Below are 25,274 nucleotides of genomic sequence, written 5' to 3' on the forward strand. Positions count from 1 at the left end.
TTGCTGGCCCTTCAGCTTGCTGGGGTGCTCCTTCCACTTGTTCTGTGCCAGTCCCAGAGATTTTTGCTGAAGCATCATCAGGAATTCTGAGGGAGAGGGTGCACCCATCACCCTTGCCCATGCTTTTGGGCACAGCACAGCTCCTCTGGGACCTGGGTGCTACTGATACCAAAGAGAGTTGTCACTGCTATCTCCCACCAGGCTGCAGAAGGCAGTAATGAAGGCTGCTGAGCACGCACTTCTGCCTAAATTACCTCATTTATTCAGGGAATCAGATGCCGCAGTCTTTCATGGCTTCTTGCGAGGCTCGGATCTTGTGGGATGCAAGGCTATTAATAGGACCCAATCTTTCCCCTTCTTCTTCTCCAGGCTAAAGGCAGAAGAATTCAAACAAGGGCCCCTTTGATGTGACAGAAGTACAAATAAACCCCGTGCCATTTTGCTCCCAAGCAGGCAGGGCATTCCCATGTTCCTGCTGGGTTTGCCTGTGTGAGGGCTGGACCAGCAGCTCCTGGCTGCTCTGGGGCCAGGCAGCCAAGGTGGAGGAGCAGCTTGTGGTGCCCCTTTCAGCTGTCACTGCCCCTGTCTGTGGTGACATCAGGCGCCCAGGGCCAGTGCTGAGACCAGACGGGTGAGATGGGATCCGGGTGAATGATCAGCCAGGGCAGCAAATGCCAATTTGTGTGTAAACAGACTCACAGCACAAAGAGCCAGAGAAATAACTAGAAAGCATTTCTCACACAAGGAGCAGAGACAGCCTCTGCTGTGCTCCAGGGGGGTTTCAGCCCAGCACCCTCTGGCTGCTGACCCCCTCCCACAGCACCTGGTCTGGCCTCACTGTGGCTGGATGAGCTCTGAGCCCTCCCAGCACCTCCAGCACTGTGGTGGGCAGCAGAACCTCCCAGGAGAGGAAGGCTCTAGTTTCCAGCACTGCACAATTTACCTTCCATGGATGCCAGGACAGAATCTGAATTACCTCCTGCCATTTCAATATCTGCACAATTGTTGGTTTTTCTCCTTCTGCCCTCAGAATTTATAGCTAAATTAGGCAATTATTGATTTTTCCCCCGTTTTTATCAAGTTACATTCAAGCCAGCCTATGGAACAGCAAATGCTCAATGGGTCCCTCTTGACATCTGTTTGTCTGATCAATCTGTGCAGGGAAAATAGTCCTGCAGTGTCTGATCCCACCACAGTGCTGAGCAGGGACACTTTGACTCTTTGTGGGTCTTTTTATTCACTTACTGTTCCAGTTCTCATTGGGTTTATTTGCTTTAGCTTGTAACAACACACTCTAATGTTTTTAAATCAGGGAGCTCTTGAAGACAGGTCAATTCTGAGCTGGGCATGGGATGTCACAGGCTTGGGGACATGGGGAAGGTGCCCTGTGACCCAGGAGGAGGGGTCAGAGAGGGTCACTGCCCCACTGCCCCTGGTTCTCAAGCCCCTCTAACCCCCATGGGCAGGGCTGGAATGAGCCCCTGCAGCAAGGACTGAGTGAGATGCCATATCCATGTCATGACTGAGCTGTAAGAACAGCCACAGATGGACTTTTATGTGTGAAAATGGCTCAAACTTTCCTGTCCCTCCTGCAGAGGAGCCCAGCTGGGTGCACTGGGTGCACCAGGTGATGCTGCTTAAGGAGCAGAGGCAGGGCTGGGTGCTAATGCAGTCCCTGGCTCTCCAGGGTGGGTGTTTCATCTCTCCAGTGTCACCCTTGTGCCTCTGTGAGTCACCCAGGATGGTTTTGGTGTGACCCAGATTTGCCCTGATGCTGCTCCTGAGCTTTTAAAGCTTGCCCTGGCCAGGTGAGGGGGTGATGATTTTTTATTTATCAGTGTGCACGGAGGGAGGGAAGCTGTGACATCAGCGATGTCCCCGTGTGTGCTGCCAAGGGGTCACAGCGAGGGCTCCGGGCTGCAGCTGCCAAGGCACAGCCTGGGGTGGGAGGCAGCACCAGGACATTGCTGTGTGCCATGTCAGGGGAAGAAAATGTGCAGAGGAAAATGTCAGTAAGGTATTTTTATTACATGGTGAGAGGGATGGTGTGATGCAATTGTGAACGGGAGGCCCCGGTCTTCTCGTGCCTGTGTTTTCTCATGCAAGACTTTATAGATGTTGCATGACTTTCAACTCTGCTCTTATCTCTGCCCCCAGAGGACATAATTATTGCTAGTCTGACTATGCCAGTACAAATGTTTGATGGTGAATAATATTTTTGAGAACTGAATTGCCACTTGTTTCCTAATTAAAACCCAACCTCCTCATCATGTCAGCTATTTGCAAAAGGGAACATGATGATGATAAGCTACACTGAGGCTTTACCTTTCTGAGGGGCTGAAGTGCCTTTGTAAGAGTATTCAGGAGCAAGCTGGAGGAATCCACAGAGATGCAGAGGAGCCACCCTGCTTCTCCAGGAGGCCAGAGCTGTGGAGCCCCCACCACCCTGGCACTTGGGGTGCCAAATGCAAGGGCACTGCGAGGGCAGAGGCAAAACTGCTCCTTCTGGCACAGACAGTGAATAAAAGCAGCAGCAGCCGTGGCCATTATTCACTCTATTTGTTTCCCATATTGCCTCTCACCACTTATTGGCACAGCACTAAGGAGATGGGATTCAGCTCCAGCCTGGGTGAGGATGCTGCAGAGGAATGAATGCCTGTGGGGTTGGCATGGATGTGCCACTGGAGGGGAGAGGGGCCACAGCCACCCCAGGGCCTGGCAAAGGGCAGAATCTGACAGGCAGAGGGGATGGAGTGAGGCTGTTCCTTTGGGATGCTGGAGCAGCGAGGCTGTGGGATGGGGGGGTGCTGGCATTGTCCTGCTTTTCCCAGGAATGGTTTGTATTTCTTCTTGTCCCACTGGCCTCCAGGCACTGCAGCATTGCTGCCTGATGAATCCTCACACAACCTCTGCATCCCCTCCAGGTAACTCTGGGCTCGGGAGCTCCTTGGGAGCATTGAGGTGAGCATGAGGAAAGGGGTTCTGCCCTCTCCCCTTCAGTCAGGCAGCCCAAAAGTACAGCCAGAACTGCAGCAAAACATAATCTTGCTATAAGCAAGCCACAGAGAGTCAGATTCCCATGGGGATCCACCACCAATAGATTATTCTCCACCAGTGCTGCAAAGAAGGAGCAAATAATTTGCCCTCTCCCTAGAGAGCAGCAGCCCATGGAGGGAACTGAGCTAAATGCTCCTTAATGCTCTTAATCCCCACCTATGTGCATTTCTGGCAGTGTATCAGAAATATTAGTAAAAATCGTATTAAAAATAATATTTAATGATCTTTTATGTGAACATTCCCCTCGAGAGATGTTGTTGGCATCAGCACAGAGCAGAGATCTGATTTGAGATGGGATTTGGCACAGCTGGGAGGGCACCAGGACGGATGTGGCTCCGTCCTGGGTGATGTGTTGCAGCATTATCTTGATGGGATGGTGTCAGTGTGGGACGCACTAATAAATCTACAACAGCCTCGTAGCTCCCTGTAATATCATCTGTCACGCTGTGAAGCAGAGCAGGGCAAAATTAAACATTTAAATCTCCCACAGATGGTAGGAGGAACGTGCTCCTTGGAAGGAAGGAGCAGCAGAGGGGAGGTTGGTTTCCTGGCTCGGCAGTGGATGCAGAGCCTGCAGCCCAGCCAGCCTGAGACGCTTAAATTGATTGAGCAGCATCCACAGAAATGTCAGGAGATACTTAAATGCATTCAGAGTGTATCGTGTTCTGACCTCTGCTAACCCTGGCATCGATTATCTCTGGGTTTCCTTTACCTGGGGGAATCCCCAGAGCACTGTTTATAAACATTCACAAACACCAAACCCAACCCAGGAGGCACAAAAGAACACGAGCAAGGCAGACACTCGGCCTGGGATGCAACACAGGCTAAGGAAAGCTGCAGGCTTGCACTTGGGGGATTAACTTCCCTGAACAGGAGGAGGCTGGCACTGCCTGTTCTGCTCGCTTAGGGGAAAAATTCAGATTTGATTCCACTCTGTTGTTAAAAAATACCCGTCCCAGTGACCTTTAAGAAATCTGAATATAAACTGAAAAATGCATGTGTTTTCGATGCTGCTAGAGGTGAGCAAGAATAGCCTGACATGGGGTGGCTGTGGGGATGTGCCACCACCTCTGACCACACTGCAGCCACATTTGGGAAATCAGCAGTGCAGAAAACACCTTTGCTTATCTCCCACCACCACCCTGGTGGCTGCTGCTGTCACACCAGCAGCAAAAGCAGAAAGAAGAGAACCAATTCCTTAACTTGGCCCTCATCAGACCCCACTTCCTAGAAACTGTCACCAGGAATGTCTTTGATGTCCACACAATAATATCCAGTTAATAATGGTGAAAGTGTGGCACAGGAATAAATAGGAGAGCATTAGGAATCCTAAGGGACATCTTGGTGGCTGTTTTTACTGTCACCACCACTGCAAAGCCGTTCAAATATCTGAGCAAACACAGGGCTCTCCTTACTGGGGTGATGGTTTCTGTTTGCTTGGGGTGTTTACAACACCCTCAGGTCAGCACCGAAATCCTCCCTGTGTGCTGCTGCTGCTGCTGTCACTTTTCAGAAAATGAAACTTGGCTTTTTCCGTGGAAATACGGCCAGAGCTGGGCAGAGGGGCTGCAGAAACCAAAACTGGGGAGTCCCCTGAGAAGAACCAGCAGAAGGCACGTGTCCAGTCACATCACCGGGCTGAGGATGTGGTGACAGGAATTTCCCTCCCATCACACCCCTGCAAATTGAGAGCCCGAGTGGAGTCTCTGCAAGAAGCTCTGGAGTGGGAGCAGCCACAGGAACCACGGCCAGTTCAGAGGATTTCAGGAGATATAAACGCTCCTTTCCATGTCATAGCTTGGATGGTGAAACCTTTAAGCAGGACTGGTGGGAGATTTTACCCTGTACCTCCAGGAGGAATGTGCCCTACATCTTTCTCCACTCCCTTCCACACTGTTTTGGACACTCTGAGCCTCAGCTTGGCTCTGGGGCCACTGGTGGAGCAGAAACCTTCCCCAGTGGATCTGTTCCAGTGGAAAGTGTTGGCTTAAATTAACATTTTCAACAAAAAGCAGGTTCTCAGACAGTTCATAATGAGGCACATGGAGAAATCCTCCCAGCTGTATACTCTACCTTGCTTTAATCAGATCATTAACTTTCACAAAGATGTAGGCAGGAGGAGTGGCGGCACTTGAAAAGAGCTCAAAACACGCTGAGTTTCAAACTTCAGACTTGTCATTGACTTAGCCTTTCATTGAGCCAATTATTTATGACATATTTGACGAAATTCAGAAAAGAAAGCACTTGAAATCTGCATATCTGCTCGGCTGCAGTGGAGCTACTACTATTTGAAGGAGGAACACGAGCAGGGAGCTCTGCTCGCAGCCCGAGGACACCTGGGTGCCTTGTTTTGCATCATTATTTTGCCAGCAAGCGGCTCAGCGAGCAACGATGGGCTGTGACACAGATGCATTTATTTGTATCCTGTTTTCGTTATGCACGCGCTTTAATAAATGATGAGGAAATTAATTCGGGATTTATGCGCCCAACCGGGTGCTGAGGCTTGCAGGCAGCTCAGCGCTCCGCGGCTGGAGATGGCTCTGGTGCTTCCCTATGTGGAACCATGGAATCCCACAAAAAAAAAAAACTTAAATTCCCCATCCCACCCTTGCCACGGGCAGGGACACCTTCCACTATCGCAGCTCCAAGCCCCGTCCAGCCCGGCCTGGGGGAGTTGCAGGGATAGCTTTTCGGGGCGCTCCGTCCCTCGTGTCAGAGCGCGCCCCCGGCGCTGTGAGGGCCCCCGCGGGGGCCGTCCGTGCTCCCCGCTCCGATCCATGTCCGGATTTTCGGCGGCGCCGCGGGGCAGCCCGGTCCGCCCGCCCATGGCCGCCGCCAGCTGCGGGCCCGGGGCGGCGGGGGCCGCGCAGGCTGCGAGCGGCGGGGGCGGACCGGCCGCCGCCATGGGCCCGGCGGGGGCGGGCGGGCGCTGAGGGGGCGCGGCGGGGGCTCCCTCCTTCCTTCCCTCCCTCCCTCCGCTGTCTGTCCGTCCAGCCAGCCAGCCAGCCGTCCGACCGTCCGTCCCTCCTGCCGCCCGCCCGCCCCGGGGCGCAGGGCGGGAGGCGGGAGCGGCCCCCCGCTCTCCGCACACGCGCACCGGGAGCCGCTCGGCCGCACCGGCGGAGCCGCCGCCGCCGCCCGCCGCCAACCCCCGCCCCGGGGGCGGCTGCCCCGGCGGAGCCTCCATCTGCAGCCCGGCGGCGGAGCGGGAACATGGCGGACCTGGAGGCGGTGCTGGCCGATGTCAGCTACCTGATGGCGATGGAGAAGAGCAAGAGCACCCCGGCGGCCAGGGCCAGCAAGAAGATCACCCTGCCCGAGCCCAGGTACCGCCCGCCCCGCCGCGGCCCCGGCCCGGCCCCCGGCGCGCTCCCCGGGCCGGACATAACGGTCCGGCCGTGCCGCGGCCTCCGCCGGCACCGGCTCCGGCCTTGGCGAGCGCGGGGCCGGCTGGGTGTGCTGGCTTTGCGTGTGTTTATTCGGCACAACTTGTGCGGGGTCCCTCGGCGGCTGAAGGGGGGGACGCCGGTCCCCCGCACTCGGGGGGTTTGTGGATCCCCAGCCCGGCGCTCCGTCCGCCGGGTGAGGGATTCCCTTTCCAAAGCAGCCGGTAGCACCCAACCGAGCCGCTGTGGCCGTGCCGCTCCGCAGAGCGATTTTTTGGTGATGCTTCATGGGCTTTGACAGGGGATGCGGGAGGAGGACGGGGCCGGAGCTCGCCTTTAGCAGGCAGCTCACGGAGCGGAGGTGCGGGTGCAGGTCTGGGCTCCATCGCCCCGACCTTCCCCGGTCCCACCGCGGGAGCACACGGGTGTCCTGGCACAGCCGAGGTTGTTTGCTTGTGGCTTGGTGCTAAAAGCAGCTTTTCTTCTACAAAAAGCAGCTTTTTTTCCCCCGTGGTTGTGTGTTTGTTACAAAATCACCCGAGCGTCGCTTATTTATTGCTGAAATTAAAACTAAGCTTTTCCTTTTCTTCGTGGCTCTGTGTGTGTATAATATTCATATATAAAATGTAGATTCAGCCAGCAAGCAAAATACTGCAACAGGAAAAATCTAAACCAAATTTTACTGCAGAATGTGTAGGCAGTTTGGAAGCCTGCTGGTGGCCTAGCCTAGCTGTCTGCTGTGAGCTGGGGATCGCTGGAGCTCTCTTCCCACTTTTTCACTCGTTTTCCTGCTGGAATGCTGCGAGGCTGCAGAGCAGGGGAAGGTGAAGGATGCCCAGCCCACGTTTATCCCCCTTGCAGGGGCTGTGAGACCGCAGGTGATGAAGTTTGGCTGATGTGTTTAAGGTCTGGTTGAGGATGGTGTTACTGGACAGGCAGAGGTGCCTGCTTTTCTCCTGGTGTGTGTTTACACTTCGAAAACAGCACAGTAGCCATGAAATTCCTCCTTCCCTTTTAGCTCTAGGTGCAGCTTTGCTGGGGTGTTGGTGGCTTCATGATTCTCAGTGCTCTGCTGATGTCCTCAGTGGTGTGCAGCGCTGCTGCTCCCTGTTCCCAGCAGGGATGTGACCCCTGTGCGCAGGTGAAAGGTGGGACATGGAGGCTTGCAGGGCAGGAGGAGTCCTCCCAACACCATGAGGAATATCAGCACACTTGGTGCTTGTGGAGAGGCTCAAAGCTGCTGCCTGTACCTCGTTCCCAAGCCTCGTAGCAAGCACAGCACGAGGCCTGAGGAACCTGCTGTGCTTTGCCCTCCTGCTCCAGGATTTACATGGTGCCAGTGTTTGGTGGTTTTCCCGAGCTGGGAGAGGTGGTTCACCTGCTCCACAAGGTGGGAAAGGCAGCCAGGTGCCAGAGGAAGTTCTGCAGAGTAGGAGGGAAGGCGAAAGGATCGGTGGCCAAGGCTCCTGTGGCAGAACCTGTTGGCATGAGCTATTAAAGCACAATCCTCCCTGGTCTGTGTGCCCTGCAGGAGGTGAGAAGCCTTCAGTGAGGAGAGGTTTGGTGCTGTGGGACAGGGACATGCCAGGCACAGCAGCGGAAGGAAGCACGGACATAACCGAGAGCAGGGACTTACCTCAGCCCGGGACCACAAACGGCTCCAGGGTACCCGAAATGACTGAACCTTTCAGCTCCTAACTGAAAGCAGGGATTTCCTCATACACTAGGAAATTGTGACCGTTATTCTGGTGTCAGATATCTTCCTGCTGGTTTTTTTGATCCCTCTCATTAGGGCAGACATGGTGTGCTGGGTATACCGAAATATTCTGTATCGCTGGCAAAGTGATTCATTTAAAATGACATAGATCTGCTGGTTAAAGGCAGGTTGATATAGTAACAGTAAAAAAATACAACACACAGAGTCCTCTCTTGTTTGAAATCAAACAATTTTTCCAGATATTCATTATTTCTGTGTGTGTGAGCAGCTCCTTGGAGGAGCAGGAGCTCGGCTCTGTAACGTTGGGTGTGCAGCCATCCCCGCTGTCACTCCTGGCTGTCACTGGGACAGAGAGCAGGAATGTCACTGGAATATCACATCCATGCTTGAGAATAAATGTCCCTGCATTATTGCAGCACTCTGCTCACAGGAACGTGTTGATTTATCTCTGGTGGGCAACTACAGCTCACAGATGGGGTCTTGTGCACTGGCATTATCTCCTCTTGAAATATTACAAAATTTTACTCCTTGTCTCCTTGCTGGAGCCCAGTACACCTGTCGGCACCCTTTTATCTTTCCCAGATAAGGCTGAGGCTAAATGAAGCAAATGAGTTTACTGTAATGCAAATTTGAGGGGGCTTCCTGTTTACAAGGAAATAGCTGTAGTGCCGGCAGAATGAATTCCAAGGCTGCAGGCCAAGGCTTAGCAGCAAATAAACTATGAGGGTGAAGAGTTTATTGGCCGTAGGGCTGATTATTGCTGAGTTTTTGTGAATTATCCTCAGACTGGTTTTGTCCTGAAATTAAATATCACAGTTTGGGGAGGAAGGATAGAAAACACTAATGAGCCGGGAGTGCCTAAGGAAGAGGATTAGTGTGTTTTTGGTTTTTTTAAGCACCAAAACAAAACAACCCTTCTTCCATCCTCTGTCATCTGCTTTTCCTTCCCTTCTGCATTTCCTCCTTTCGTTCCTAAAAGCCTTGCCAAGAGCTGTGAGAGCTGTGGTATCTTTCTGTTGTACATTGTTTCCTAAAAGCCTGTTTTTCAGGGAGATTCGCATGGGTGGGCAGAAAGGCTGTCAGATGCAGAATATCCTGCTGAAATCAGGCCTGGAATGGGAAGGAAGTCAGCCCTGTGGAAATATGAGCAAATATGTAACCTAAATCTTATTCTGCAGCATTGTTCTCAAATATCTTATGTTTTGGTGGGAAAGCAGTAAATTAACTGCACTCTGAATTTTTTTGGCTGCTGAGGTTTTTTACTTTTCCATGTAAATTTTACATTTCCCTTATTTTGGTCAAAGGAGTGGAAGAGCATCTAAAGAACGGCTGTTTTTATTTGCCAGCAGCTTGTTCTAGTTTGAGTAAAGGATTTGCTGAGAAAAATGGTCCAAGAAATCAGGTAACAAATGGGAGAGGGTTCAGGGCTTGCAGAAGCCTCTTGTGTGCACCACTGGAAAATTGACATTAAACCTTCCTTACTATAAACATCACGTAAGCTTTGGGTGCTTTTGGTATACAAATACCACGGGCATGGTAACAAAACACAGCATCCATCTGTCCAGGCTTCTCTCCCTGAGCCTGTAGATATTTATCATCTCTCCTTTTCTAACCTGCTTTCACTGATTACCTCTGTCTTAAGTTAATTCTGATTTTTCTCCCAGTCTTTTTCTTTGGTCTCCTGTATTCCTCTGAATCTTGTTCTGCTGGTGGAAAAGAGAGCATGTTGAAGTCACTTTTTTCTTAAAAATCCTGCTTTTAACATGACATTTTTCTTCAGTTATCATCTCATCTTCACTTGATGGGGCTGAATTCTGGCTCCTGGTACCCAGCTGCTTCTTGCAGGGTGGTTGATGTGCCCTTTGCTTTCTTACCCAGTATTCAAACTGGCTCGTTAAAACTCTGATTGAGGATTGTTGAAAACACAGAGGTTGATTTGCCTTCCCAGTTCTATCCTGAGCTGTTTGTGATTTCCTCCTCTGTTGGTGCTGAATCTTGTTGAAATCCAAGTGGCATCTCTTGCTCAGGGTTAAGCATCATTGCTCTGTTGTCTCTTACTTCTGATTTTGTAATTCTGTGCTCTTGGCCTTACTTTGCTCTTTCTGTGGATTTCAGTTCTTTCTTTGAGGTTGCCTTCAGGGATTTCTTGCACCTTGTGAAACTTCTGTAAATCTCCAAGTTGCAGGCTCACATTCCCCTGTCTCTGCTGTCAGTCTGGGTGATTTTGGTGGTGTTTTCTCTGGCATTGTTTAACGCCTCCGTGTTGTGTTTATTCATTTACTGTGCTGTCTCTGGGAAGATTTTCCTGACAATTGCTTGTGTAATTTTCATTTTTTGTTGCTATTCTGCTCCTGTGTCTCTCTAGGTGCTTCTTTGTTGCTGCAAGAAAACTGTTCAGTTTTGGGCACCTTTCTGGACAGCCCTTTCCAATCAATGCCAGACAACACTTTATATGAAGAAATTCTTCCTGATGTCCAAAATCTGAAGCTTAAATGATAAACTGAAGCTTATTTTGCTATCTAGCAGAGCTAGTGTGAAAAAGCACAAGTTCTATGGGAAGTGCTTGAGGAAGGGGAAAGACTTGCTTTTTTCTGAGCTGACAGTACAAGAAAAGCTGAACACTTGTGTTTTTTGGTGGATTGGCTCAGGGTGAGACAGAGTAGTGAAATTTTGATTGGAAATTCAGCCTCCCTGCTTTGCCATCAGCAGAAGTGTGTGGTTGTGAAGGCAGTAAGAAATGGCTCTCTCAGAATAATTGGGTGTGCATACAGAATGCTGGGGCTGCTGACAACATGTACTTGCTTTTTTTCTCAGGTCAGCTTTGTACTACAGCACTTTCTTGGGAAGAATGTGTGCCTGGGGATGGATTCTGGCCTGCCAGTGTAGGAGGGCTCCTGCTTGCTCTGGGTTCTGCTCTTGGCTCTGTTTGGGTGCTCACTTGAGAATTCAGTTTTTACTGTACCTGCAGTATCCCATACCCTGATAACACACAGGCCTCTACAGGAGAGCTCAGGAGGATAAAAGTCCTTTGCAGAGCTTTAAGAGATAAGGAATGAGAGTCTGGGTGGAGGACAGCTTGTTCTTATCTGTATTGTACAGATCAGGAGCCAGTTACAAAATACCTGATGTACCTTTGTTCACAGGTAGCACCTTGGGCAGGTGCAGGAGTTGAAACTGAATTTTCTGAGCCTCAGTGGAGGCCCTTGAGTGTGTCAGCTCCTGAGCATCTGGTGCTTGGAGCATCTGTGGGCACACAGGAAGGAGAGATCTGGCCTTCAGAGAGATGCTCCAATTACTTCTCCCCGGGGAAGCTGCAGGATTGCAGTGTATGTTTTGCAGCACAGACCTTCCCTTGGGTGTCATTACCTTAAATAAGAAAAAAGGTAAATCACAGTGATCTGGGGGGAGATCAGTGTGCTGCCTTCTGTGCTAAAAACAGAGGGATGATTCTAGGTGTGTTTTTGTGGAAAGCTTCTGAAATGTGATGTTGGGATACAGATGTGAAGTAATTGTTTGATCTGGTGGGCTGCAGGTGCTGTGGGACCTGCCAGAAAATTAATGGACTTTATAGCTCTTACTCTTTTTATAGCTGATGGTTTTTCAGTGCCCAGACCTTTCTGTGTGAAATGGTTTCAGCTAACACTGGAACTATAACATCAGGGCACGAGCCTGTGCAGCCCTTGGTTTCTGTTCTGGTGAAATCATGTGGAATGGCCTGGTTTAATCTTCTTATCAATAATAGCTTTATTTCGTTGGTAATTAATAAAATTAGTAAAAAGCCTATCAGGAGCCATCAGGTCCAGGTGCATAAACCAAATAGCAGAATTTAATTGAACTAAATTGGTGCAAAAGCAGCAGTTCCTGCTTAGAAAACACAGCTGTTTTCCACAGGAGCTTCACCCCATATTAAACAAAAAATCATTCCAATACTGACTAAACACCTATATAAATATGCCTTGCAGAAATAAATGACAGTTTTTGAAGTGTTTGAAGGATTGTAGACCCCCCTTTCAGCATGCAGGAATTTGTCCTGTCAGCTTGTGACATGTCCTGCTGAGGAGGGAGCCAGGGAAAGGGAGGATTTCTCGGGATCTGGTAGAGCTGTGCAGATCAAAGCCATCATTAGGGATCAAGTTTGGGATGTGTGACAGCAGATGGGCACCAGCTGCACTCCCAGCTCCTGCAGGATCTCAGCATGGGAGCTGGGAATTGCTGGGTGCCTGGGGGAGTTCTACCTCTGCTCAAGGTGCACATGAGCAAAGAGCTCCCGGCAGCTTCTCCATCCTCCCGGGAAATTAAAAAGCTCTGGGGAGCCAAATGAAACACTCAGTGCTTCATCCCTTGGAGAAAGACACCCCTGTCCCGAGGGGAGTGCAGAATGAGCCTCTGCATGACAGATTTGTGGCTTGGCTGCTGCTGTTTGTTGTGTTTCTGCCTCAATTTCAGCAGGGAAAATGAGCTTTAGGTGGAGAAAAGAAGGGGGGTGGGTCCAGAGGGTGGTGGTGAATGGAGTTAGATCCAGTTGGCACCCAGAGGAAACAGCCCCAAGTTGCATCAGGGGAGGTTTAGGTGGATATTTAGGAAAATTCTTTAATGGAAGAGGCTGCCCAGGGCAGTGCTGGAGTCTCCATCCCTGCAGGGATTTAAAAGCCATGTGGATGTGGCACTTGGGGACAGGGGTCAGTGGTGGCCTTGGCAGTGCTGCAGGAGCAGTTGGTCTTGATGTTCTCTGAGGGCTTTTCCAACCTAAACAATCCCATAACTCAATTAAAAGAAGACAAATCACATTTGGATGTTTTCCTCTTGATGTCCCAAGTAGGGATGGCTGGGACAGCCATGGGAGTGGGACACAGCTTAGAGAATAAATTAATTTTTGAGCCTTCTCATCATTGGCTGTTGTTTTTCAGTCTCCAGTCTGGCTTCTCCATTTTTTCTTTATCCTCTTCCATTCATTTTCATGTTTGAAGCAATTCTATGTTGTGATTTTTTTTTTTAAAGGTTTTGATGTTTGTTTTTTTTTTTACCCGAGATTTTCCTAATTGTTCAAAAATACAGAAACATTCCAGTAGTTTTAACTTGTTATTTAAAAGAGTTTTGAAAGATCTGATTCTTAGGCCAAATATTTAATCCCAGTTTTCACTTTTGATCAATCTTGCCTTGCTAAACCTTTTAAATGCACTTGTACAAAGAGGAAAAAAAACAACCCACTTTCAGCTGTGGTGGCTCTGGGCCATTCTGCCAGTGCTTTAAATTATACTTGTTGACCCTGTCATACTTTCAGTTCAGAGGCCTTTGGGGCAGGATCTTTGGTCCAATTTTAGCAACTTTATGATGGATTTGGATAGTGGAAATAAACATTTAAAATCTCTGTAAAATTGCATCCTGAGCCTATAAATGAATAAATAAATCAGAGGCGTTCGTCAGTGTTGGCTGTAGTTCTTGGTCTCTCAGTCAAGGTTTATACTTGCTACTTGCAAAGAAAGTTCTAAACATTTGAGATTGAGAAAGATTAGAAAAAATTGGCACGTCTTCAGTAATTTTGTGTTTGTTTAAAAAAACCATAATTTATGATTGGCGAATGCCTTAATTGCAGTCAGAGCGAGGAGATGTGATTTTCCTCTGATTTCCCTTTCTTGTAATTTCTCAGCAGCAGCAATCTGGTGGAAGGGCAAGTCCTTGACACTGCAATTTGATGTAATTATTCCTGAAAAAATTCATGTACTTAGAGGCTTTTATATTAGTTTCAGATTTCACTGCTGATAGTGCCTCAAGGATCTTGGGGCTGGTTTTTTTTGTGGAGTTGGAGCTGCACAGCTCCTGCTTCTGGCTCCCTCCTTGTAAACTTTCTCCATTAAAATAATTTGCATAAGTGAAGCTGCTGATGCAGGGACGGGAGGGGATGTGGGCAGGTGTTGCTGAGCTCTAATCCCTTCCATCCCACAGGGCTCTGGGGTGAAATATGTTACTAATCACCCACGACAGTTCTGAGAGCATTAGTTCAGTGAAATGGCTTGGTGTGAACTTCAGGGGGTGTGAAGGTGCAAAATGGGCCAGAAATGGGTGAAGTTGGGCCAGAAAGTGGCAGAGTCCTGTGGAGGTGATGTGTGCTTGTGGTGTGATGTGTTCATGGAGAGAAATCAGAGTTTGGGGTCACTCATTGCTTTGTCTGCTGATGAGCACGTGCACTAATTAATTACTGACTCACAGAAGGATTTGCATTGGGGAACACCTTCAAGACTGAATGTGATTCTGTGAGTTTACAAGCAATAGATAAATATATCAGTTTAGATGGTGTAATGATCTTTTCTGTTTTTGTGTGCTGGGAATTTGCCCCACGAGGTGCTGGAACCCCAGTGACCACGTGTGAAGCAGCTTTTACAGCACTGAGGGCAGAGTCATTTGGAGAAGTATTGACTTCTGCTGAACTTTGAGCTGAGTGCAGTGGGGAGGCAGCAGAATGAAATGGGTTGGGTGGTTTGTGAGTGTTCAGTGTTTATTCCCCCTGACACAGGAATAAGTGAAGGTGGCTGTGATGTGGAGATGGGATGTTGGGAGTGCAGAGAGGGACAGGCACTGCTAAACCTCAGCAGGCAAAGCACTGGCCACAGAGTTGATGAATATCTGGCATTTTCTTGAAATAATTATGATTTTGGGTGTGCCAGGAGCCATCAGGAACTTAGTGTGCTGTGGGAGCCACATGTGGCAAAGGAATGGTGCCTTCTCTAATGACAGAGAGAATGGAAAAGTAAATCCAGCTTTGTTTTACAGACTGGAGATCTGAGCAGATAAAAGTTTATGACCTGCTCTTGACAATACAGGAAATGTTGGTAGAGTTAAATCTTTAACTAAGTTCTTCTCAGTCTTTGTGAAGCTGCTGTTTGATTCTTAATTTGTTTTTCTGTTCTTCTGTTTCTGCCTATTGGAGAATATATTAGTGACTGGAGCTGCTCATTTTTAATGCAGGTGTGGTTCTTTAATGCTGGTCGTTGTTTTTCTGAGCTGTGGTGTGCATGTGTGCACCAGATAACATCCCACAAATATGAATTCTGATGATTTACAAGAAAAAAATCTGCTCTGATGATAAGTAATTGAAAGCTCCTTTAAAATCCAATGGTAGGAAGGCCAGTAGTAAGGAGCTTCTTGACCTAGTTCCAATAGTAGGAGTATTGTGTGTATGGATACACCCATTGCCTCCTTCTGTGCCCTTTCCTTTTCTGAGGTGTGAACTGCTTTCAGAAGAACTTCAGGGACAAAATCTGTGTGAAATGAATAGCAGAACTTTTATAGAAACATGGAATACTTTGGGTGGAAAGGACCTTTAAAGGCCATTGAGTTCCACCCCTTGCCATGGGCAAAAACAACTTCCACTGTCCCAGGTTACTCCAAAGCCCCATCCAGCCTGGCCTTGGACACTTCCAGGGATCCAGGGGCAGCCACAGCTTCTCTGGGCACCCTGTGCCAGCGCCTCAGCACTCTCACAGAGAAGAAATATTTCCTAATATCTAATTTAAACCTCCTCTTGGCCAGTTTGAAATCATTCCCCCTTGTCCTGTTGCTACATGCTCTTGGAAGAAGTCCCTCTCCATCTTTCTTGGAAGTATCAGAACGAGTGCTGTGTGTTTTCCTCTCCTCTGTAAATCCTGGTTTGGGCATATTCCTCCCTCCATTGGGCTTGTGCTCTGGCTGCCCTGTGGACAGTTCCTCAGTTCCAGTGGCCATCCTTGGGCACACACACTCAGCCAGCCAGCAGAAGTTCCATTTCTCCTGCTTGGCATGCTTCTCCTTGGAGTCTCAGGCTGTCCCTGCTCTGTTCCGGGGAGCAGCAGGAGTGGCTGTTGTTGTCCAGTGCTGCAGCCAAGGACAAGTCCTGCCTTTGGCTGAGCTCCTCTCCAAGGCTCCTTCTGGTGTGCTGCTCCTGCTGGAACTCGTCTGAGAGGGAGGATCGTGGATGCTCTTGCCTTACGTGGCCTTTCCTGTGTTAGAAAGGACATAATGTGTTTTCTTCTTGGCTTTTCAGACATGTTTTCAAGTAGATATTTTCCACCTGTGCCAATCTTGGCACTGTGGCTGCTGCCTGTGCCCTGCCAGGCTGCTCATAGGCAGTGAGAGCTGTTTAATTCCAGAATGGAGTTTAACCTTGAAGGCTGCTTTTCAGCAGGTTTCTTTGATCAAGGCTGGAATAACTAGAGCTCCAAGATGCAGCTTGAAGCGACTTTCAACAGACTGTTCAGCTTATGCTTGAAATAAATCTCTTTTTTGGACAGATGGAGGGGCTGACCAGGTTGGAGCAGAATTTATGGTTTGATGAGGATGCAGATAAGTCATCTTCTGCCTGCCTGGGGCAGGCAGTGTGCTCCAAGCTGCTCTGCAGGCCTGGGGTGTTTGTTCAGCTCCTTCTTGGAGGGCAGCTTCACCCAGGGGCTCTCAGAAGTGCAAGAGCACCCAGGTGCTGCTGGGCATCTCCTGGGGCTGGTGGCAAAGGGCTTCCCTGTGTTAAACCAGCAATTACAGAATATCAAATCACTGAGGTTGGAAAAGCCCTCCAGGGCCATAGAGTCCAACCTGTGTCTGATCCCCACCTTGTCACCCAGACCACGTCCAGATGTTCCTTGGGCACTTCAGGGATGCAGATTCCACCACCTCCCTGCCAGCCCCTTCCAACCCTTTCAGAAAGAGGTACCCTGGGTCCAAGCTGCATTTCTCACCAAATTTTAGGCCTGATTTGACTTCCCCTAAGCATACTTCAGTTGACTCGTGGTATGTGGATAGTAAATGGAGCATTTCTGATTTTTTTGTTGTTTGCCGTTCTCTTCCTCTTTGAAATGAAAAAAAATATATGATCAAAAGGTTTTTCTGCAGTCCAGTTGGATGTGCTTTTGTTTCTGAAGTCTCCCTGGATTTTGTTTTTAGCCAACTTTTGTTTCTGCTCGTTGTGAGTGCTGCTATTAAGGTGGATCATGCTGTGAACTGAGATGAACTCTTGCAGAAACGGCCACTTCTTGCATTAGTGCGTGGTTTGTGCTGATGGCATCTCTGGCCAGGGAAAGCTTTTCAGAAATGGCTGTGTTTCTGTGAAATGCAGCTTTTAATCCCAGATTGTTTACGTGTAGGGCAACTAATGAGTCAATGGACTAAAGCAGAGAGGGAACCTTTCTTCCTGTTTGTGGAATGTGCTAAGCTCCATTTAAAAATTTTCCATCCTTCTGAAGCATACATGGACTCTGCTTCAGTTCTTTGAACTCCAGAGGATTTCTGCCTGTAACTTCCATGTGAGAATTAGGAGGTGATTATTCTGGATAGTTGTAATTTATTCTTATTTTTTGTATGGAGAAGCAGCAACGATTTGAAAGGAGCGCGAGCGTTGAGGAGCTGGAACGTAGCACAGGCTCCTGTAGCCTGTGATCATTTTACAGATTTGTTCAGTTTCTGTGGCTGCAAAAGACATTTTGTTCCTTTAACGTTATCCATCAGAGCAGAAGTACAGGATGAAGCAGAGGAGGAGGCTGGAGAGGTTTGCTCCTTACACAATCCCTGTTTTCCTGGGCGCTTCAGTCACACGTTCAATTTTCATTATCTTCTCCCATTGTCTAGACTGAAGATCTGTTGATGTAATTTCTTGCAGTGTGCTTGTTGGAGCAGAGGAAAGCTTTCTTGATGTCATTATTATTATTATTATGAACAAGGCTTATTCTGTTACTGCTGGTCTGGTGGTCACTGGGAACAGGACAGTGCCAGGGGGCTCGGGGTGGAGGGGGAGCTGGGAGCTCTGGGAATTTGTGCCATGCTTGTTCATCTCCAGTGGGTCCTCTGTAAGCACAGAGGGAGGTCTGGTTGGCAAAAAATTTGGGTTGGAATTTAGGAAGAACTTGTTCCCTGTGATGGTTGTGAGGCCCTGGCACAGAGGAGCTGTGGCTGTTCCATCCCTGGAAGTGCCCAAGCCCAGGTTGGATGGGGCTTGGAGCAACCTGGGATGGTGGAAGGTGTCCCAGCCCATGGCAGAGGGTGGAACAAGGTGTTCTTTAAAATCCCTTCCAACCCAAACCATTCTGTGATTCCACAATCTCTTATTTACTGCTCCCTCTTCTTTTAAAATCAGTATTTTGTTTAGATTGTTAAAATACACAGAGGGCAGACCCAGTTCTTAATGAACAAATAAACAGCAAGTTCATCACTGAATAATTTATAATCTCAAACCTGATTAACAGTGTTCAGCCCTCCCAGTTCTTGTCTGACTTGATGTGGTGGTTGGCCTCCAGAGCTCTTGCTTTGGATCACACTGTTCAGAGATCTGTGTTCCATATGGGACTTGGAGATACACAGAGAACTATTAATAGGATGTTTTCCTATATGGCAGTTTAGGGCCTTCCAGCAAAGTCCTTGGCTGTATTTTTATATATTTTTATATTATTTATTATATTTTTCTCTGGTCATATCATTCAGACTTCATGCCTCAGGTCCTCCTCTGAGGAGTGTGGATGCTTTCCTCCCTCCATGGAGATGTTTGTCAGTGTTTGGGAGGCTTCTCAGAATTTTAATGATGGGGTCCCTGTGAGCACACCAGAGGTCAGCAAGGCTTAGCTGCTCAAGTCTTGCTACTGCAGGAATATGAGTGATGTTTAATGGCCTTGTTTAGAGCATGAGTACTTTGTTCAAGGTTATTTTTATAATAATAAATAGTATAATTACAATAATAAGTAGTATAATTACAGTAATAAATAGGATGTATGGAAATTATCGATTTTAAAATTGGAAGCAGAGAAAGTCTGGTGGAATTTTGACTTGATGCTGTGACAATAGAGCTGCTTTACCAAGGCCCAGCACTGCTGGCCTGCATTGATTATAAGATTTATATACTTGTATTGTTGCCCATATGAAATTTTTATGGGCATTATATTACAATGAATATTGAGGTTACTTGACAAATAAAGGAAATCTTTGTTAATGTGGTCTAAGTGAGTGATTGTGACATTGTAAATTAGGCAAAGTAGATGTTAAGTGCACTGCAGCCAAGCAGGGCTAATGGAGTTGCTGCTGGCTCCTTGTGTGGCTGATCCCAGCTCAGGGTGACTTGTGCACTTATTTTACTGTGCAAGCTAAAGCTGAGGCAGGAATAAAGTGGTGACCAGGGTGTCCCCTGGGAAGTGACCCCAGGGATCAACTCACCAGGCAGGGCTCAACCTGACTTTTCTTTAAAGGTTTAAAAAAGCAATTTCAATTTCCCCCCTTTTTTTTTCTTGCAGTATCCGCAGTGTTATGCAGAAATACCTCGAGGAAAGGGGTGAATTAACCTTTGACAAGATCTTTCATCAGAAAATTGGTAAGTCATGTCTCAGTAAAATGCTACTTGTTTAGATGGTTTTGGTTTTTTTTGGTTTCTCTGTGGTGCCTGCTGAGAAGTCAGTGCTGCAGATTGTCTGAAGAACACTGGAGGGTGGACAGGCCTTAGTGAAACAAAGGTCTTCAAGAAGATGAAATGTTGTGAAAGGGAAGAAGACAAAGCAAGGCAGTCTGTCAACTTCAGGTTCTGGAAAACTACAGGGAAAATAATTAAATTATTTGGAAACATCGAGGAGAAAATGATATTACTTGGTATGGGCTTGTCAACAATGTAATGTGTCACATCAGTTAAACTTTTTTTTTCTTTGCAGAGGTAATGAGCCTGTTGATAAGGGAGCAGGAGAAAAGATCCCTGATGTGTTGTCTTGACCCTCTGATGTGTTCTTGCTCACCACAGGGGGGGGACTGGGTGAAACTGCTGGGAAAATGGACTTGTGCAATCAGTATTCCATGGAAAGGTGGATCCAGGCAATGGGAGCATCAGAGATCAGTGTTTAGGTAACAGTGCTGCAGTGAGGAGCCTCTGTGTTCTGCTGTGGCACACCAAGGACAAGGACAAAACCAATAAAGCAGGGGAGGGGAAATGCAGTGCTCCAAGGGAAATAAATCCAGCAGTGTCCTGCCTGTCCACCTGTGCCAGAGCAATCACACAGCACAGCCTGGGGACCCTCTGGGCAGGGACTTGGCTGTGACAGCCAGCCCTGGGCTGCCTTGGCTCAGCTGGATCACACGACTAAATATAAAATCAGAGTTGTAGCCAGTGAGGCATGTGAAATAATCCTCTTCTGGCAGAATGTTGTGTCCATCCTGGCAGTGGATTTAAAAAATATACATGGACCTGCTGGGAAGAGTCCAGGAAAGAGCAGTGGGAATGAGCACAGACCTTGCTGAGCAGTCTGTTAAATTTGACCTACAGGGAAGTATTGAAATAGGGTGTGATGTGAGCAGTGGAAGGGAGAAGTGAGGTTGAACATGATTCAAAACCAGAAAAGCTGTTGCAGAAATGATGAGGTTAGTCCATTTTCCAGAGTTTTAAGGTGTCAATGCAAAAAAACCTAAAAAATGTGGATATGAATAAAATTTAAGATGTTAGTGGTAGTGTGGGTAATAAAGCAGGGAGTGGATTTCATGAGGGGCTCTTGGGATCTTTGTCCAACAGATTTGAGGAGTGAGTTGGCTGGGATAGCACAGCTGCTCCTGCCTTGGAAAAGGAGGAATGGGCTGGGAGCTCTTGAGGTGCTCAGTGGTTTTATTTCTGTCTGAAATGAGACTTTGTAGTGAACAAAGTGCTTGGTTTCCCAGGAAAAGTGGTGCAGTGGAGGCATCCTTGGGCTGGTTGAGTTTTCACTGGCCTCTTTTTTGGCTGGAGCAGAAATACCCCAAAACCTTCCTGTGTGCCTGGCAGCATGCAGCTCACTGGAGTGGGAGTTTTAGGTATTGCCAGATTTAAATAATCAGCGTTCCTGTGTCTCAGAGCCGTTGGAAATCTTGGAGAGCTTTTCAGTGTGTTTCAACAATTGGAGTGTGGTCTGTACTTGTCCTTAAAACTATGGGTTTTTATTGTGGCCAAAACTTTTGCCATGTATATGCACAGATACCTTGTTTGCTTGTACTGACACCTCAGTGTGTGCTTCAGCTCCAGTGCCTGTGCTGAATCATTAATATTTTGCTGTAGCCTGGCAGTTGCAAAATAAGCAGAATTTTAAGCAACCAAACACAGCCTGACTTCAACTGAGTCTCTTTGGGGGCAGTGAAATGAAGAAGTCCTTTTTTCTTTTTTTTTTTTTTCTCTATAAAAAGAGAAGTCAAACAGACCATCTTCTATGTAATGGATATTTCTATTTATGTAATTGAATACTTTTCATTACCTGTTACAGTGAGGACTGTTGCAGTTATTTTGATAAGTTGCAGCAATTACAGTTAGGTAACTGGAACCTTGGAAGGATAAGATCTTTATCTTTTTTTCCCCATGTTGGTAGTAGCCATTAAACCTGGAATTTTAGAGCCATTTTCATTAACATTTTAGTTTCTGTGCACAGAGGAGAGTTTCCTCCTCCTCTCCCTGGGTACAGTCAGAGCAGGACTTGCCCTGGATTACCTGGAAATGAGGAGCAGTTCTGTGACTGCTGTGCAGGAGCTTCAGTTAATTCTGAAGCTGAAATAGGATTTAGAATGGAATTAAAAAATAAATACAAAAAAAGATTAAAGCTAAACACGACTGTTTTTAACAGCAGACTTTGCATCACGCTGGAAAATACGGTATTTCCTTGCTGTGGTTGTTCATTTAAATTTGATTGCTTTTTCTAGCCTGTTCTTTGCCACTCAATTAGCTCTGTTTCCAGACATTAGCATAATTGCTTGTGGTAAAGTACCTGCAGTTTAGGCAAGCGTGATGCAAAGGGCTGGGAGAAGTGTGGGGAGGTAATTAAAACTCTAATCACCTTTTTGTTCTCCTCCTTGTCTCTTTGTCTGGGGGGGAAGTGGTGAGACCACAGGTGGGGCAGGTGCTGGGTGTGCCACTCTGGGGGGACCCGGGGGAGGCTCCCAGGAGTCTCCATGAGCCTGAATCTTCAGTAATTCTGCTGGATCATCTCTGGTTTTTCCTCAGCTGGGGAGCCATCCAGCACTCCCTGTTTATCCTTACACACCGACTATAAAACTGCACTGAGCTCCCCAGTTTTTCCTTGGCAGCTGCTCTAGATGACAACTGTTTTTTTTTTTTTTTTTTTTTTTCTTTTCTCCAGACCTAAATTCTTCCTCACAGCTCCAGGTCACTTTTTTTTTCCCCCTTGTTTTTCAGTATCCTTTCAAATGCAAACCCAGGCTTTGATCAGCTGTCTGATACAGGGGCTCTGATGTCAGTGTGGAGTCCTTCATGTAGATCTTTCCCTGTGAATGTGTCTAATTATGGTGCTGGTCTCATCATCTGCAAATGTCTGTTCTTAGTGAGCCCTAAAATCGTTTTAGGGCCAGTGCTTTCCTGGTCCCACTGCCAAAGGTTGGCCCAAATTCCTTTCCTGCCAGGTGTTCAACTGCAGGGAGTCACAGGGACAGCTCTGGCTTGGAAACCAGAACCTTTATGATCAGGATAAGAGCAGGAAGCTCATCAGGGATGAAAATGGCCCTGAGGCTCCACCAGATTTGCATAAACAACTCTGTCCCCTATTTGCATCTCTTCCCTCAGGAAGACAAATAAGCTGCTCCCATCCCTTGGTGCTGGCACTGCTGTTTGCCCCCTGAGTGATGCTCCAGAGCCATCTCCAGCTCTCTAAGAATGTGCTGGTGAGTCAGAGGACATGGAGCTCATAGAAGCACCCAGAAGAGATCTCTGGCAGCTCTGGCAGCCCAGCCCAGCTGGCTGTTCCTCCCTGAGCTGCTTCCTCCACAGCAGAAGCCTCTTGGGGAAGTACAGCCTGTCTCGAAGCCGAGTGCATAACCACCTTAGCTGGTTTTCTTTTACCACATCCTGTTTGCTACAACACCAGATTATGAGTTTCTTTAGAAAAAAGAGAGGTTTTGAGAGGTTTTGGAAGTGTTCAAGGTCAGGTTGGGTAGGGCTAGGTGCAGCCTGGGTTGGTGGAAGGTGTCCTGCCCGTGGCAGGGGGTGGAATGAGATGGTCAATAAGGTCCCTTCAAACCAAACCATTCTATCTTGTATCCCAATATCCATAATTTACCTGTGGAATCCACTCTGCTTCACAGCTGTGTTAAAATTGCATGTGGAGTCCTTGCCATGTTCCCTTGCCCTGTGTGGTGGGGACACTTGGAGAGACCTCAGAGGGCAGGTGGGAAATGAGCACATCAGGGGCTGCTGCAGCCAAGGCTTCCAAGGGAATTTATGAGATCATAATATTGCTTTAGAGCAGGATTATCCTGGTTATTAAATGCTTTGGAGCAAACTTGCTGCCAGTTACACTTCAGTGACTCTCATGTGTGACTCTGGGCTTTCAAACTGAGCTGGCTTAGAGATTTTGGGATGTGATGTTAAAGCATCCTACAGCTCCATGCCTGGCTTAGGCTCAGCCTTGGCTTCCCTGGTGACTGCTTGAGACCCTCCTGAGCTCAGACAGGCTGCTCTCATGTCCTGAAGCTGGTGGGACGTGGCAGTTCCTTCACACCCATCTCAGTTTCTCACCTCTTGCAGAGCCCTTGGCTCTGGCTCTGGGGGAAGGATGAGAACAGGACCTATTTGAGCTGTTTCAGCAGCTACTCTTGCTGCAATGTAAGTTTTTCACCTTGCCTAGGAAGTTACTTGCATTTTTTTCCCCCTGAAGGTGGCTCAGTTATATTTTCATAAAAAAGAACTAATTAAAACAACTTGTAGTTGACGTAAGAAGTTACAAACCTCCTTTTTTTACCCCTATTTACCATGCACTTTCACAGAGTGAGGGATGATCTTTCTGAGGTGATTCATTCCACTGTCTTCCATATCCTCCTCAACCAGCTCCAAGCTGGAGGTTTTCCCAGCAGGGGGAAAGAATTTTGAATTTTACCATCTGCATCAGAGCTGATTCCAACCCACGGGGGCTTGTGGGGGCTCTGAGCCCCTTCCCTGCTCCCCTTGTCCTGATCCAGCTCAGCATGGATCATTTTCCTTCTGCAGCTTCTCAGCTGAGCTTTTGGTCTCTTTTGTAGCACAGGGATTTTTGTGCCTGCCCTCCTCAGTTCGAGGGAAATGTGCTCAAACTGACCCTGCTGGCTGATGTTTCCTCCAGCTTGGTCAGGCACAACTTTCTGTTGAAAAAAACCCCAACCAAAATTAGGGTGAGAACAGCTGCAGCAGGGTTTTTTTGGGGGGGAATTTTGATGCCAGCAATGGAATTGTGCTTTCTGTTGTTGCTTCTTTCTCTAGTTATGGACTCATATTTCATTATTTCAGAGCTTTGGTGCTAATCATTAGATAGGAGTTAAAATCTGTTGAGAAAAACATTTTTGCTCTTCCTCTTTCTGCTGGCACTGCACTCCCTGAGCTGCCTAAAAATAACAGGCTGGGAAAAGTGACTCCCTAGAGCATTATTTAAGCTATTGTTTAATTTAAGCAGAAGATCTATGTGCTGTTGGCATTCTGGACTAATTAAATAGTCCTCTGAGGAAATAACAATGAAGACTATAAAACTTGGTCAGGAGTAAAGAAAAGCACCTGAGTTTTTGGCTGTGAAGTGAACAGGGATGAATTTTCTGAGTTGGATCATGAGCACTGTGATAATTTTGCTCTATTCTGGTACCTTGATGTTAAATAATGTGCAGCCAAGTAGCAGGGACATCATTACTGGGTGGATTTTCTGTAAAAGCAGGGCACAGGTTATTTCTTCAAAGTGGTTTTTTTCTGAGGTTCTGGTTCTGACCTGGCAGTCACCACACAGAAGTAGTCACCACCAAAATTAGGAAGTTGCCTTCTGAACAAAAAATGACATTTAAAATGCTGTTTGAGGACTGATCTTCTTGTTTCTTGTGATATTTCTAGTTTTCAACCCAAGATCAGCCTGGGCCGTGGGTTGAGGACAGGCTGCAGGAGGTTCTCAGGGGCTGTGGAAGCCCTTCTGTCCTTGCACAGTTTTGTGATCAGTTAAAAACAACCCAGAACCCAAAACCACAAGGGGAGACATCGGAAGCAGGGTGGCTGTAAACTGAAACAGAAACCGTTAATGTGAGATATTTCACAGGGGATCTGCTCCTCTCCCAGTTCTCTGCTTGTACCAAACGGGGTGAGGGGGGCAGTGAAGGAGAAAATCTGTGCTCTCAGCCTTCTGAAAGGTGGTCTGTTTTTCTGTTTGCAG

General features: G+C 47.7%; 1 protein-coding gene across 1 annotated transcript in view; it reads left to right on the forward strand.

The window, feature by feature from the left end:
- Positions 1-5,763: 5,763 nt before the first annotated feature.
- The window catches only part of GRK3 (G protein-coupled receptor kinase 3), a 58,800-nt gene continuing 39,289 nt past the window's right edge, over positions 5,764-25,274 (forward strand). Inside the window, exons 1-2 of the mRNA XM_056503944.1 lie at positions 5,764-6,383; positions 19,401-19,477. Coding sequence (XP_056359919.1) covers positions 6,271-6,383; positions 19,401-19,477 — 190 coding nt within the window. The 5' untranslated portion in view covers positions 5,764-6,270. The remainder of the gene's footprint in view (positions 6,384-19,400; positions 19,478-25,274) is intronic.

The sequence above is a fragment of the Oenanthe melanoleuca genome, chromosome 15, assembly GCF_029582105.1.
Source record: "Oenanthe melanoleuca isolate GR-GAL-2019-014 chromosome 15, OMel1.0, whole genome shotgun sequence".
Taxonomy (NCBI): domain Eukaryota; kingdom Metazoa; phylum Chordata; class Aves; order Passeriformes; family Muscicapidae; genus Oenanthe; species Oenanthe melanoleuca.